The sequence below is a fragment of the Pleurodeles waltl genome, chromosome 10, assembly GCF_031143425.1.
Source record: "Pleurodeles waltl isolate 20211129_DDA chromosome 10, aPleWal1.hap1.20221129, whole genome shotgun sequence".
NCBI classification, from domain to species: domain Eukaryota; kingdom Metazoa; phylum Chordata; class Amphibia; order Caudata; family Salamandridae; genus Pleurodeles; species Pleurodeles waltl.
In genome coordinates, this window is record NC_090449.1 from 147312288 (window position 1) to 147328797 (window position 16510).

Sequence of the window (16510 nt, forward strand, 5' to 3'; positions counted from 1 at the left end):
GCCACCCCGTTCCAATCCAGTAAATCCAATTCACTCCAGTCCAGTCTAATCCACTCCACCTCAATTCACCCCCATCAAAAGCACCCAAGTCCAATCCACCCCACCCTGGTCCTAGCACTTCAGTCCAATACCCCCACCTCAATCCAGTCACCTCACTCCAATCCACCTCACCCCATTTCAGGTCACCCCACTCCAATCCACCCCACTACTTCGGTCCATTCCAATCTACTCCACCCTATTCCATGCCACAACACACTCTGCTACTGAACCATTGAACTCTACTCTCCTCCACTCTTCTCCTTTACTCTACTCTCCTCCTTTACTCTTCTCTCCTCCACTCTGACACTCTACTCCCACTGCTCCACTCTACAACGTGCTAGTTCCCCAACTCCACTCTGACACTCCATGCCACAAGTTTTTGCCGTGCTGAATAGGAGCCACTCTGATGTACAACATGACAAAAACAGATTGCCAAGGGCTCTTGTATAGGCGAGACCTATTGGCTTTGCCAATGCATGTTTTTATTGGTGCCATGATTTCTTCCGGGACGTCATGCAGGTGATTCGGTAAATGTCTTACAAGCTGTACTTTCTGTACCTAAAACAGTACGGGTTAATAGCTCACTAACAGTCATGTTCAAACCACTAGTAATATCACTACGTGTGACTGAAGTGCCGACATTCCGTGAAGTTGCAGATACATGAATCACATTCTCATTTGTATCTGGTGCATGCACAACTTCGTCCAACCAATCATAACTGTCTGCCTTAGGTGAAGCAGCTATTCTTTTCACCTTAAAGGCGACTAGTGTGCCACACCTTATCACTCACCAATGCTGCGTTACATAAGCTTTTCCTAGCACTTCAGGGACCTAAAAATCTAATTTCACTCTTTGTTAATATTTATTTTTTACACCAATTTCCCATTTTTTTACCTTAACAAAAGTATCCTAGATGGAGTTCTACTTTATTCGCACCATGCAACTCATCATACTTGTTCTTTTAACATACCTGTCACTTCTTGTACCCATGATTACTTCAGGCGACCAGTCAGCTTTACTGTCTTTGACCATCCAACTCATGTTTTCCCCAGTCCATGATGTTCTACCTCTCATTAGGGTAAAGAGACTGTCTAGTAACACCACAAGGTGCGCGATTTTGTATGCTCACAATGCCTTTTTGATTTCACTTTCCCAGTCCAAATTGTTACTGTTTACCAATTCAATGAAACCTTAAATTACTCAGTGTTCCATTTTAGTGTTGCCGTGGGGATGATAGACTAAAGTCGTCAGTGTCTTACGCCATTCTTACCAAGGAATTCTAGGAACACTTCTGATAAGAATTGGTCTCCAATATCATTGATTATGATCTTCAGAAAAACTTTCCTTTGAAAAATTACTTCCAAAATTCCCACCACCGCATTGGCATCTGCTTTGTTTATCACCCTCCGCTCCGGACATTTGGTGAAATGGTCAATAACTACAATAGCAAATTTAGTAATAACATTTATTTTGTACTGGTACAAATGCATCCACTCCAATCCTCCCCTACGACATCTGTGGTGATTCATTGAGATGTAAAGGCGCTCTAAAGATCTGTAACTTATCTGAACTGATACATTTTATACACTCTCATACAACACCATTAACCTTCTTGTCAATTCCCACACACCAATAAGAATGTTTTTTTTCTATACTCAAATGCCTTTCATGGCACACGTCTACAGCTTTATTGCACCAAGAAGTAAGTGGCACAAGACCCCCCCCCCCCCCCTGCCCCCCAACCAAGAAATGTTCTCAACCAAAAGCTCATTTGCACTTTCTAAGTCATACTAGTCTAAGCTGTCATTAAACACTGATCCTGTTCACTCTTGGCTTCTTCCAAAATAGGCAGAGGTAACCTGCTCAGAAAATCAGCAGCTTTATTGTATGCTGCAGGTATGTACTGTATCACATACACGTAATCAAGCAGTTGCATTGAGAACCTCACAATTCTAGTTGAAGCGTTGTTGAGATCTTCCATGATAAGCGTCTTGTGTTTATGATCGCATTGCAGCAAGCCCTTTCACAACCATACAAACTGATGTAAATGCTTCACACCCCACACACATCCCGGCCTCCTTTTAATAGTGTGTTTATCTTTTGCTGGTGTTAAGGCACAAGAAAGAAGCAAATGCTAGTCCACACTCTAAGTCTCCCCCCCCCCCCCCCCCCCTTCACTACCCTGGGATAACACAGATTCTAACCCTTTGCCGTAAGCATCAGTTGTAATATTGCTTTTACATTTTGGGTCCAACTCCCTGCTATATTATGCTTTACATACATCTTTTTTTATATTTCCCCAAAGCAAATTGACGATCTCGAGACCAATGAGACTGAAGTCTGTAGAAGGTTCCTGATATGGTATATGTTTCTGAAAAATTAACACATTCAGAATAAACTTTTTTAGGCTTAAGAACTATTATTGAACATGTAGTAATGAAAACCATTCCATGAGTAATAACACAGAATAAAAAGGTAAGTAAGACATCTTGATTACAAACTCAGTAATGATACAGTTTGAATTCCGAATGAGAGGAGTGATCTGCTTTTCCATTACATGAGGCACATTTAGAATGCATATAGGTCAGAAGTACTTTAACCGGTGGATCCTCACATGTTTGAACAGGACCATTCGAATGTCCACAACACTTAAATAAACCCCTCTTTTTACAAAGCGTAGTGGTGGTGCAATATGTACGATCGCCAAAAATAAATACATCACATTAAATAAACTAATTTAAAGCACATTTAATGATAGTGCAATACAGATGGCTTCCTATAAAAGATAAATTACGTTTCGTAAAACCAACTCGGTGTGTAGCCAAAGTCTAGGGAACTTTGGCTTATTGATCCTTACTTGTTTCTAGAGAACCACTAAGGTGTCCGCAACACTCAGAATAAAGCCTCCTTTTTGCAACATTTGGTGAAAGAGCAGATCAAAACAATTCCAATGAGATTAAAGGGATGATCTGTTTATGTGTACGTGAGACTCCTGACGTTTGTTAAAGTGTCATGGGCTTAGGTCGACTGGTCCTTACATGTTTCTGCTGAGTAATTATATGTCAACGTTCCCAGAACAGTTCTGTGCCAACATGTATTCTTGATCTGTTTTTCAAAGAACCTAAAGAACTTTTGCAGAAATTTGCAGCGGGAGACCGCAAATTGGTTGAGTGGTTTCCTTAAGTGTCTGCGCTCTTTTAGAAGTTACAGACCATTTCATATTATGTGGGTTATATTATCATCCGCTATGCCACATCTGCACTTGATACCATTTCAGTTTTATCCATGGAGGTAGACTGTCCAGTGTTTGCAGCGTGTTAAACTGGAACCACAGAAATTTTCCTTTTTAGATACTGGTTATAAGAATTCAGATTGGATTACGAACCAGAGATAACATAATCGTTTATTATGAAGGCATGCACTTCATCCTTATTTTGTGGTGACGGAGCAAGTCTAATGGCTTAAGCCATCTTTTTTAGGCAGTATGCCCTTACAACTAATTTCATATCCTATATAAGTGACCTTCATCCTTGCAGATATGCATTGGATGTTTGTTCCGTTAAAACATATTTTTCAAAAAATTCGAATACACCCTCAGTTTGCTTTCACGATCTTCTTTGCTTCTCCGCAAGACTAATGTATCATACTGGAAAAATGAGATCACTGAGGTCCTTGAACAACATACACATTAGTTGTTGAAACATGGCAGCTGAAGAAGCCAGTTCAAAATGAACCCTCTTAAATTGAAAACAACACACAGGTATGATGAGTACAGTGTGGTGTTAATTATCCTGGCGTAGCAGTGAGAGAAATGGAGAACCTATTTATATTTCTAGTTAATGGTATTGTTTCATTGATGTGTGGTATGAAAAAACCTACCTAACAAGATGTTCTTGTCAAAATCCCTTAAATCGAAACACAACTTAATGTGTCTGGCCTTATTCGCCCCAACAGGTGAAGACACCCAGGAGAAGATTCCCCTTGTTCAGTTACTCCAGTACTTTCCAGCTTATCAGTTCTACAATCACTTCTTCCTTGATGCTAAGTGGAATGTTCCCAACCTTGTGAATACATACTTGCATATCTTTTTGAAGAAATATCTTGTGTGAAAAAGCACCCAGTACCCCAATTTCACCTGAAAATACTGTAGGAAATTTGAAGTTTTCTTTAACTTGAGAATCACAGTCCACAAGTAACAGGGGCTCTGGACTGTTGGTTTCCAGTACAATACCTAACTCCCCTTGATCTGGCAACCAAGAACGGATGGACTATATGAAGTTTACACTGCAACTCTATTCTTCATTATAAATTTCAGTTTGTGTAACCCAAATAGTTTTAATGGGTTCACCAGTAAAACGTTTTGCTTTAAAGTCAGGTCGTTTCAGATCCATATCAAATACTGTGGTGAAAGACTTCTTCCACACCTTTTATATTGATTATAGTATACAGTGAACCATAGTCTCCATCCAACCTTATGCTTACACCTCGTGCAATGATATAACACTCTTATTTCTTTTTTTAGATTACAACTGACACCTAAAACATTTTCATCGATACTCAGTACTTTATCTTATTCCAAATCTGAATGATCTTCTTGGGTAAAATCATCCACTACTTCTGACTGACTTTTCTTTTTTTTTTTTTTTACGACAAACCCCTGCGAAATGTACTTTGACCCTACAATTTGAACTGTTTTGATGTGCTCTGAGTACTTCTTGTCATAAGCTAGATGGTCCGAACTACCACAACAATAGGATTTGCTCTTTAAGCCCTTGTCAGCCAAGTACGTAACGGTTACGTCCTTGGCTGATGCGCGGAGGCGATTGCGATGTGATCGGGTAGCAAAACATTTTTTGTCTTCCCAAAATAGGAGGTTGGGGGTATGGCCATACCCCCACCCCAAATAAATGGGGCCAAAATTGTTCTGCCCACAGGTGGGCAGCTGGGGCAATTACCCCCGATCTACACCCCGGGGGGGGCAGAAAGTCAACTAGATGCCATGGAAGGTAAAAAAAAAAAAAATAGTGTGGTGGTGTCTACCAACTAGTATGGGCTTGGTTATGCCCCCACCCCAACTGAAGGGGGTAACAGTCTTTCAGCTCTTCCTCCGCACACTAAAACGTCTTATCCCACATGAAGCAAGAGGACATTTGATTATTTTGGGTTTTGGCTTTACATTTGGGCCATGAGAGCTTGGCTAACTCAAAATAGGCCCACTTGGAATTGTGAGGGCTGCACTTTTGGGACTTTGGGACGCTGCCATGTAGAAAAATCCACAAGACCTAGACACGTCTGAAAACTAAACATCTTGGTGAGTCCAGGGTGGTGTGCTTCACATGCACCCCGCACCATTTTCTTATGCACAATGCCCTGCAAACATCCAACTTTGCTAGAAATCACACATTTTTTCCACATTTTTGTGATGGAACCTTCTGGATTCTGCCGAAATCCACAAAATTCCTACCACCCAGCATTGTCTCATCTATACCGATAAAAATTCTGCCCCACTTGTCAGCCTAAAAATGTGTTTTTTTTTTTTTGTTTGTTTTTTTTTCCCTTCAAACTGCCCTTTTGGACCCACTTTGCTTCCCCCTCAATTTCGACACGTTTTTGGCTCTTCCGTGTCACAGGCACTTGGCCCACCTACACAAGTGAGGTATCATTTTTACCTGGAGACTGAGGGGAACGTTGGGTGGTAAGAAATTTGTCCCGGTGCCGTGATCCCACACAGAAATGTGGAAAAAATGTTTTTTTTTTTTAAGCTAAATTTGAGGTTTGCTGAGGATTCTGGGTAAGAAAACATTGGGGGATCCATGCAAGTTGTACCTCCCTGGACTCCCTCAGGAGTCTAGTTTTCAGAAATGTCTGGGTTTGGTAGGTTTCCCTAGATGGCTGCTGAGCCTAGGACCAAAAACGCAGGTGCCCCCAGCACACAGCCCCCAGCACTAAGCAGACTTAGGTAAACGCTGGGTGGAAGGAAATTTGTGGTTCCTGTCACATTCCAGAACTTTCTGTCATCGAAATGTGAGAAAAAAGTGTGTTGTGTGTTTTTTTTTTTTTGGTCCGAATTTTGAGGTTTCCAAGGATTCTGAATAACAATCTTGTGAGAGCCCCACAAGTCACCCTATCCTGGACTCCCCTAGGTGCCTAATTTACAAACATGCACAGGTTTGGTAAGGTTCCCTAGGTGCCGGCTGAGCCAGAGGCCAAAACCTACAGCTTGGCACTTTGCAAAAAACTGGTTTGTTTTCTTTGGGAAAATTGGATGTGTCCATGTTGTGTATTGGGGCATTTCCTGTACCGAGCACTAGGCCTACCCACACAACTGAGGTACTATTTGTATCTGGAGACTTGGGGGGGGGGGGGGGGGGGGACTCTGGGTGGTAGGAAATTTGTGGCTCCTCTGAGATTCCAGAACTTTCTGTCACCAAAATATGAGGAAAAAGTATTTTTTGGGGGCCAAATTTTGAGTTTTGCAAAGGATTCTGGGTAACAGAACTTGGTGAGAGTGCCACAAGTCACGCCATCCTGGATTCCCCTAGGTGTCTAGTTTAAAAAAATGCACAGGTTTGGTAGGTTTCCCTGTGTGATAGCTGAGCTAGAGGCCAAAATCTACATCTGGGCACTTAGCAAAAAAACACGTCAGATTTCAATGTAAAAATGTGTTGTGCCCATGTTGCATTTCCTGTCGTGAGCATTAGGCCTACCCACGCAAGTGAGGTACCATTTTTATCGGGAGACTTAGGGGAACCAAGAATACCAAAGCAAGTGTTATTGCCCCTTGTCTTTTTCTACATTTTTTCCTTCCAAGTGTAAGACAGTGTGTAAAAAAAAAAAAAAAAAAAAAAAGACGTCTATTTGAGAAATGCCCTGTAATTCACATGCTAAAATGGGCACCCCGGAATTCAGAGATGTGAAAATAACCACTGCTTCTCAACACCTTATCTTGTGCCCATTTTGAAAATACAAAGGTTTTCTTGATACCTATCTTTCACTCTTTATATTTCAGCAAATGAATTGCTGTAAACCCGGTATAGAATGAAAACCCATTGCAAGATGCAGCTCATTTATTGGCTGTGGGTACCTAGGGTTCTTGATGAACCTACAAGCCCTGTATATCCCTGCAAGCGGAAGAGCCCAGCAGACGTAACGGTGTATTGCTTTAAAAAATCGGACATTGCAGGAAAAAGTTAGAGTAAAACATGGAGAAAAATGGCAGTTTTTTTCACCTCAATGTCAATATTTTTTTATTTCAGCTATTTTCTGTAGGAAAACCTTGTAGGATCTTCACAAATCAACCCTTGCTGAATTCAGAATTTAGTCTACGTTTCAGAAATGTTTAGCTTTCTGGGATCCAGCATTGGTTTCACGCCCATTTCCTTCACTAACTGGAAGGAGGCTGAAAGCACGAAAAATTGTAAAAATGGGATATGTCCCAGTAAAATGCCACAATGGTGTTGAAAAATGGGGTTTGCTGATTCAAGATAGTGATTTTAACACCGCAAACCCTTTGCTGATGCCATTTTCAGTGGAAAAAACACAAGCCTTCTTCTACAGCCCTTTTTTCCTATATTTTTTTAGAAGAAAACAAAACAAAAGTTTTGCTGTATTTTGGCTAATTTCTTGGTCTCATTCAGGGGAACCCACAAACTCTGGGTATCTCTAGAATCCCTAGGATGTTGGACACAAATTTGTTGTGGGTAGCTTATATGGACAAAAAGTTATGAGGGCCTAAGCACAAACTGCCCCAAATAGCCAAAAAAAGGCCTGGCAGCGAAGGGGTTAAGGTATCCATCCTACGTTTGTTGTGATATTGCCTAGTAGAATCTTTTTTCCTTACAATCTTCCCTACCATCTTTAATGGGTTCCTGTTACTTTGTGATGGCTTTTGCTATATTATCTGTCTTTCTCATTTCTGTTTCCTAAAACAGCTATTGCGGAACAAGAGCGATCTGCTTTACTAACTTTAGCCTCTACCTCCTTTAAACTTGATTCTCTAACTTTAATCCTTGTATTTGTATTACTGCAATGCATTCTAATTTGACCTCTAATCTGTCCACTATGTGGATTACCGAATCTTCATGTTACTGCTGGTTTCTTTAGTGCGAAAACCTAATGTTATTTTTTTTTCTTTAGTACCCCGTTTCCTGTGGAAAAAAATCAAATTGGTCAATAGCAACACATACTGTTGGCAAAAAGTAAATATCTGAATCTTCCTTGGTATGTGATAAACATTCTCCTTTTTGTCTGTCTTTGTCTCCTTGGACCTAGGTAATTCAACAGTATTTTTTTTCCTTTCAGGTAAGAACCATTCGTCTTCAAAGGTAGACACATAATTGCCTAAGTATTCTTTCCACTCCTTCCATTTCATTGAGAATTTCCCCTATCACCTTAAATGGTTGAGGGGATGAAAAATATAGTGTAAACATATTTTCTGGTTAACAGTGCCCTCTTAACCAATCCTGGAATTTACCAATTAGATGTACAACGATACATCCTGAATAAAGCTGTCTTGTCTATATGGTGAATATTGACTTTCCTGTACCTTAAAGTAGGTGAATAAAAGCCACCCGTATCTATCTGCGGATACCTAAAGCCCCTTCACAGTCGTGATTCCAACGGCTCCTAACACGTTCCCATTAAATTTACAGGAACCACGGTAAAAGTATTTGACAATCTATGTAATGATGCTAGTCAGACACGTTAGCTAACCAGTTTAGAGAGCGCTGCGTTTGTACACTAGGCTTATACATTTCCAGTGCATTGTCGTGACCCAAGGCAAAATGACAGCTAGTGTGATGACGTTACACGCGGAGGGCGTCTTGTTGGCCAGTACCATGGTACGATGTTTAGTGTTTCTCTTTCCATGTCGTCTTGAGGTCTCACATCAGTGTTGATGCCGCCTAACAATTCTGCCCGTCCTTTCGTTGGGACTTTGATCACAGCAAAGGTGGAACAATCCTGTTGGCTGCAAGACTAACCTGATGCTGAGGTTGGCGTGCATTTTGGAACTAGGAGAATGATGGCAGGTGCATACATTAGAAAGATGCACAGCTCAACAGTCCCCACTCGGCACCCCTTCTTACTGTTGGATCGAATATCTTTGTGGAAAGGCATCTTAAAAACAGCCACATTCCCTAGACTTTCGCATTGTTGTGTATGGCTGTGTCCGCCTTGAATGTTCTATTAAAAGTCCTTACGCTGTAATGGTTACACACCCCTTGTGTGGGTCCTGGGCTTGAGTTCTTGTCTCCAAATCTGTTAAGATCTGTACACGTAACGAAAGTAGTGTTTTCCAAGTCTTTTTATTCCTTTACTGAAGCCCCAGCCGCACACAACCAAATTACCAGCCTGGAGGTCGAGCCTCTTCTGTTTCCAAGCATTCTAATACCCAGGTAACCGAGAATGGAGTAAGCATTCTCCTGATTCCACAAGCACGCTACACCTCGCAACCTTAGGGCAGCTTTGAGGAAGTTGCTGACTTTATATTGGTGCTGTCTCACTAAATGGTGTTTTTTTCTGGTTCAGTGCAGAAGTCTGGGAGGCGTTAACGAATGGAAAGGTGACAAAATACGTGGTGTATAGTTTGATTTATTATCCGTAAAGTAGACTAGAGAGGAATTCAACCGCTTTCCTTTTTTTTTTTTTTTTTTTAAAAGGGTAAACATAAGAGCAGCCTAGTGATACTAGGATTCATGACAATGTCAGTATTGGAAGTAAAGATGCAAGAACATTTCAGGAGGTACTATTTATATTTCGTTTGTTTATCTCATTTTATTGCTCTTTTTAATTCTAGTTCTTGGATTTTGAAAAAGTGTTTTGATTTGAAAATTTTGATGCAACGAGTCTCAGATTAGATTTTGTGGTCAGTTCATTCTGAAAAATATAGGACACTGTGGTCTTTAGGTCGGTTGAATGGCTTGGTCATTAGAATGTTTTTAATGGATAATTTAAAAAGTGCTTTGCGGGAGACAAGTTTTGATTAACTTGAAGCAGTATAGGAGAACAGTTGGAAAGTGCAATTTTTACGGTCAAGCCGGCGTTGCATGCGTATCGCAGCGAGACGCTTTAGTGTTTAGAAAAGGGCTCGGAGCCCTGTCAACGTCACATCAGTGTTTTTTATTGGTTCGTGGGCTTGCCTAATAAAATCTGCTTGCTTTCATTAGTCGGAGGCAAGCATAGGTCATGCCTTTTCCGGTGGCTAGCCCTCCTCGAGCGCAGCGACCAAGTACAGAAAACATGCGAGGCTCGCTGTTTTCCATCAGGCTCGTGGACTTCTTTTTCTCTAATTTACAAGCGCGATCTCGCTTGGCAGAAGTAGAGCGCTTTACATAATTAATTTCACTTTTTCGGGTTATGTACATAAATGCACTTATGCCCGATAGGTGAAAAGTCGGGTTAGGAGTTTACAGCGCGATCAGCTCTAACATGAGCAAACGCGAGACCCGTTGCATTGCAAATGCTTGTTCTCCTCGGCTACTCCAGTCGCTCTCCCCAGCAGTGGTTCAGCCAGTTGTTAAATCTTGTGGCCCTGTCCATCAAGGAGCAAGTAGTGTGAGCAGGGAGTAGTTGTTTTCAGGGTAATGTATTTATAGCTTAGGTGTTTGGGAACGTAATGTCGGGGAAGCAACATGTCACCCAGGTCAGTAGGTGCACTGTTTGTCTCGGACTGTGGGAATATATATTATGTTGTCTACATTTAGCTAAAGCGAAGGACTATCTTCTTTGATTAGTAGAACATTCCCTAACTGGATGCGCTTTATTGTAGACCCAGAAAGACAATAGGTTGCTTTACTCTGATGTATTTTAACTTTTTTATGAGAGCGTATATTCTGTAATTTTAAGTTTAATATATATTAAATATGCCTAGCAGAAGCTCAGCTGCGAGCTACAGAACGAAGAGTGGAGTCAAGAAATAGAAAGTGACTCGGAAACACTGTCATGGTGCAGAGCCTTTTGATAACTCTAATAACTAGGCATAGTAGTGATCGTTTTAAGGAAGCGTTTGAGCAAGTGAGTTTACTTTGTGGAGTATCTGGATCAGTGATTGCCCTCGCCCACTTTTCCTGTAAAGGACAGGGGGATGTCTGGGTACTGGAAGCTTCGCTATTCAAACACTTGCTGCTGTTCTTGCTAGAACAGCTCTTCCCTCCCTTCATCCGACTAGTGTCAGCATTGAATATGAACTGCTAATAACCAGGTATATGTGCAGTAGTGTGTTCAGTAAATGAAACGGGGGAGCATTTGAAGCTTTGGTCCATAAGTAAGAAGCGGTAATTAACAAATTAAATGTAAAATCCTTACATGGAAGCTTTGTTAGTCTACTTTAAAACAGAAGAGAATGGGGATTCTTCTGTGAGGGAAATCCCAGACGCTAACTTTGCTCACCCCACTTTTGCATTGTGTATGTAGTTCTGGGCGGGAAGGGCAGCACTGCAAGATTTGTACGATTTGTTTGGTTATTTTGATCGGTAAGAGCACTGCATGCTTTTTTGAGGTGCGAAGTCTGGAGACTGTCAGTCCTTCCAGTTAGGACGTCCTGGGCTATAATGGCCATCTCGCATTTGGTGGAATTTTCTTGAAAATGTTAGATTTACTGTAGTCATTCTTATCTCTGAAAATAGATTACAACTCCAAACTAAATTGTAACTACAGCTGTAAGATGACTTTTCAAATTTGAAGTATTTTTATTTTAATAAAAGTCCTAAAATTTGAAACTATTTTTAATTTGAACTTCAGTTTTTTTTTGTGACTGGACCGATTTTATAACTCCTGCATTTTCGGTCCAGTACGGAATTCAATAAATACTTATTTTATTTTATTGAGAGTAAATACCATTGCCACATGCTAATCAGTCTGTGGTGCTACCAGTGCCACTTTAAATGCTTTATTTCAACAAAAGATAGGAAGCTTAGGAGTTGTTGCTGCTGAAATGGTATCCACTTCTGGCTAAAAGTTACTAGGTCCCTTAATTGAACCCAAGTAGGATTGGTGAATTTCTCAAAACAGCATTCCCATCTCAAGGACATGGAAAACCTCAGTTTGTTTTTTTAATTTGCAGAATTCCACTTTAATTAAGGACGTGTTTAACCATATTGCTTTTACATCCAGTTGTATGAGAGATTTGGCTATCCAGAAACTGAATATTTGAAGAATTATTACAGAATATTGCTGGAAAGGTAGAATTATTCGAGCATTTCTAATTCTAGCTAGTTATCATGGATTCATTGGCAGCATAGTTGGATTTGTGGCCAAACTCTACCGTTTGCTTAGTTCGAGATTTGAAAGAGAAGAACAAACAGTACTACTTTCTGTGACCTGTTGATGAAATACATGGGATTTGCCTGACCAACCACTTGATTTGTTCTCATTTTGAGAGAGCTGGCTGCATCAAGGTAACTGACATTGTACCTATCATACTCCTGCCCCCAAAACCATCCAGCTTTTGCGCATGCTGGCACTGAGGTTCCCTTCTGGAAATTCCTGGTGCAGAATCGCTCTCTAGTAACTATTGTTAAGCTGAATATTTGAATCCATTCATTTCACGCTTCAAACAAATCTAGCTTATTTTAGAGCAAGTTTATTCCTCGAATTAGCACACTTGTGTACTTTATTTTAATCCTCTCCCTCTACTTATTTCTGTTTTCTAGTTACATATCGGTACCTGGACTATATTCAAAACAACGTTGATAGGCTTGGTTTGGACCTAGTGAGTCCTTAATTTCATACTGTATTGCAGGTTTGCTTTGCACACCACCTCTCAGACATGTAAAACAGTAATATTGTTATTTGATAACTCATTTGAGGCAATATTTGGTTGAAGCAACAGCTTTTACACTGTGTGTCATGCAGTAGGCTCTTTCCCATCTTTGCAATGTGTGACTGTTCTTCCTTACTCAGGTATTCAAGCATTTGTAGATGCCTTCAGGATAGCTGGACAACTGTGATGCAGTCATGTCACAAATTTTTCATGTTGAGGTTGGGACTCTGACTGGACCTCTCGAGGATATTTGTCTTATTGTTTATTAGAAACAACTGTGTGCCTCAGGTCATTGCTATGGTTCCTCACACACATTTCTATTATGTGATATTTACATATTTATACCTGTATTGTAACGTTTACTTTTATTTTAAAAATCTAAATATCCCCATTCTGCCTCACCTTGGTCCCACTCTCCCCACCCCCCCCACCTTTATATTTTTGTTCCTCTTATATTCCTATCCCCTGCTAACTAAGGGTAGTTTTTAGGACAGGGCAGGTTCTAGGGTTCAGGGCAGGGGGACCCGGTAATTTTTAGGACAAAGTGGGGTACGTTTTAGGGTTCAGGGCTGGGATCGGGGTAGTTTTTAGGACAGGGCAGGTAGGTTTTTAGGGTTCAGGGCAGGGGTTCAAGGAAATTTTTAGGGTGGGGTAGTTTTTAGGACAGGGTGAGTTAAGTTTTAGGGGTTAGGGCTGGTGTCAGGGTACCTTACAGGGCAAGGTAGAATTTAGGGCATGGTGGGGGAAGTTTTTAGGACACAGTGGGGTAGTGTTTAGTATGGGGTAGGTTTTTGAGTTTAGGGTGGGTTGGGGTGGTTTTAGGACAGGGTGGGGGTAGGTTTTAGGACCAGGTAGATTTTACGGTTTGGAGCAGGGTAGTTTTTAGAACAGGTTGAAGTCATTTTTAGGACAGAGTTGGGTTTAGGGTTTAGGGTGGGATGGGAGTTGGGGTAGTTTTTAGGACATGGTGGGGTAGTTTTTAGGAAATTGTAGATTTAGGGCAGGGTCAGGATAGTTTTTAGGACAGGGTAGCTTTTAGTGTGGGCGTTCAGGGTAGTTTTTAGGACAAGGTTGCATGGTTGGGTTAGATTTTAGGACCAGGTAGGTTTTAGGGTTTAGTGAGGGGGTGAGGGGATCCAGGGGTTATATTACACACCCACGCATGGTGTTACCACTTTACTTTGACTAAGCATGCTTTTACAACGAAATTCATTATAAAGGCATGCGTGATATGCGTGGCTCTGTCATACAACACCTTGGGCCCTGTTCGGAACATATAAAACTGCAAAATATACATACATTGATTCCAAAATTTATCACTGGGATTTGTTTAACACACATAGGAATACAAGGCCGTACCCCTTACTGAACTGCAAAAGGATTTTTTCAAATTTACCGAAATCACTTGCATCAGCGCCAAGATTTTTCAGAGGCCTTGTGATTTTAGTGAACTGATGACACATGTAGGTGTCCCACCCTGAAAAGTGTCCCATCTTGAGACTCCATTTAAAACTCTTATGGGCAGATCAATATCTTGGCCAGAGTCTATAAAAGTGCATGGTAAGAGTTGATGTTTACAAACAGTTGCCGTTATTACATTAAACGCTCACCACCCAACCTCATGTCCTTTAAAGCTAGGTGGGTCGCAAACGTTTGTTGTTCTAGAAATTGGATTCCGACAAGTTTGGGAAGCACTGATAGACCGTTTAGCATGCTGTTTGTTTTTCTACTTTAAGATAAAGAGCTAAACTTTGTGCTGTTGAGCTACATTAAACGACAGAATACACTTATGTAGAGAACAGTTAATATGTATTAAAAATTACTGAATGACAAGGGTTACTCAGCATTGTAAAAACAGATGGGAGCGGTGATGGGGAGATATTTATGAATGGGGATAAAGCCAGGTTGAAAGAGCATTTGGAATGTTGTAAGTATTGAGTGTGTGATTCAGCATGACGTGGTTCTAATCCGAAGCTGTCCTATACATCTAAATAAAGTGTCTTATCTTTCCCTAGGGTTGCCCTGTCTTCCACGGAGTGCTACATTGTCCATGAGATCTACAATGGGGACAATGCACAGGACCAGTTTGAATACGAGTTGGAACAGGCCCTCGAAGCCCAGTACAAATATATAGTGATAGAGCCCACACGCATTGGTGATGAGACTGCGCGCTGGATCACTGTGGGAAACTGCTTGCACAAGACCGCTGTTCTGTCCGCTGCTGCCTGCCTCTTCATTCCACTGGCTGTTCCATCCGATTACTCTCATTACGTCTCGCTGCCCGCTGGCATGCTGAGCGTCGCCTGCTCCGCTCTCTATGGCATCTCATGGCAGTTTGACCCATGCTGCAAGTACCAGGTAGAATATGATGCCTATAAACTTTCTCGGTTGCCCTTGCACACACTCACCTCCTCCACTCCCGTTGTGCTGGTGAGAAAGGATGACGTGCACAGAAAGAGACTGCATAACACAATAGCACTTGCCGCTCTGCTCTACTGTGCAAAGAAGGTGTATGAACTTTATGCTGTATGATTTCTGCAGACGAGAAAAGTTTATCAAAAGACCAGTGTGAACCAATGGTAACACTTTTTCCTGAAGGATTGAGAAGTCTGGTTTAAATATATTTGGTATTTTAAAAAAGAAATTGAGGTTAGAGACACTGAAGTTTTTTTCAGTTCATCGTTAACACTTCAGGTGTGGATCTGCAGTGAGCTAAGTACTAAGCAAAGAACGTTTTACTCTGAAATGGATTGTTAGCAGGAAAATTGTTTTAGATAAGGTATTTTTTGTTAAAACATTTAAATATATTCATTGTACCATACTGAACCAGCTGGAAGTTATCATGAACATTAAAAATTGAAGTTAAAGACAAATGGGGTCTGTATTTTCTTCACCCTTTTTCAGGTTGAGCCTATCGGGCAACCCAGCTGTCTGCTTGCCAAAGACATATTGTGGGCTTACCAAGAGCATTAAGTGGCTTGCAGCCCTCTCGTTGGTTAGCTTAACTGTCACTCATTTGTCTGCTTCTTATTCTGTGCCTTGCCTTGTCCATTGTGTGTCCCTCCATTTCCTGGAGTATTCTTAATTTACCAGTGTCCTTCCACTGCTCACTTTTTGAAAACTACTTTTCTCTTGTTCTTAAGCAGTCTATGAGAGTGCATGTGTTTGCTAGGTTATGGATACGAGACAGCACAGCTGTTTGGTAGCAAACCACCCACTGTGGGTGTAAAAAGAACAGAGGTGCTTGCAGCATGTCCATTGCTTACCGTGGTTGACTTTACCATCGCTCTCCTTTGCCTGCTATTTATTCAGTGGCTTGTCTTGTCCATCTTGTATGTCCCTCCTCTAGAGTGTCTCCAGGTTACTTCTGTTGTTCCACTTCTCACTTTTTGGAAACAACTTTTTTCCTTTGTCTTCAGCATTCCATTGAAAGGGCATGTTTTTTCAGCTGTCTAACGTGGATTCCCTTTTCCCTTCTGTAGTGTTGCTCTCTTTCATAAATGCTTCACCCTACTCTCTGACGCTCTTGCGAGCTTCTCACCCCCACCATTGCTTTCTCAACTGTGTGCTTCTCACAAACCCATGCTCCATTTTGCTTTTCCCTGCCCTACCCAAACCGTCCTTGTTGCTTTACCTACTCAAGGCCCCTTGTTGATTCACCTTCCAGCTGCCCATGTTGCTTCCTCCTCTTTGATGCTTCCCTCTGCATT

At 41.3% G+C, this 16510-nt stretch overlaps 1 protein-coding gene across 1 annotated transcript in view; it reads left to right on the forward strand.

Annotated features, from left to right (window-relative positions):
- TMEM11 (transmembrane protein 11) overlaps window positions 1-15673 on the forward strand; it is a 35570-nt gene extending 19897 nt beyond the window's left edge. Inside the window, exon 2 of the mRNA XM_069210039.1 lies at window positions 14816-15673. Coding sequence (XP_069066140.1) covers window positions 14816-15332 — 517 coding nt within the window. The 3' untranslated portion in view covers window positions 15333-15673. The remainder of the gene's footprint in view (window positions 1-14815) is intronic.
- Window positions 15674-16510: the final 837 nt, after the last annotated feature.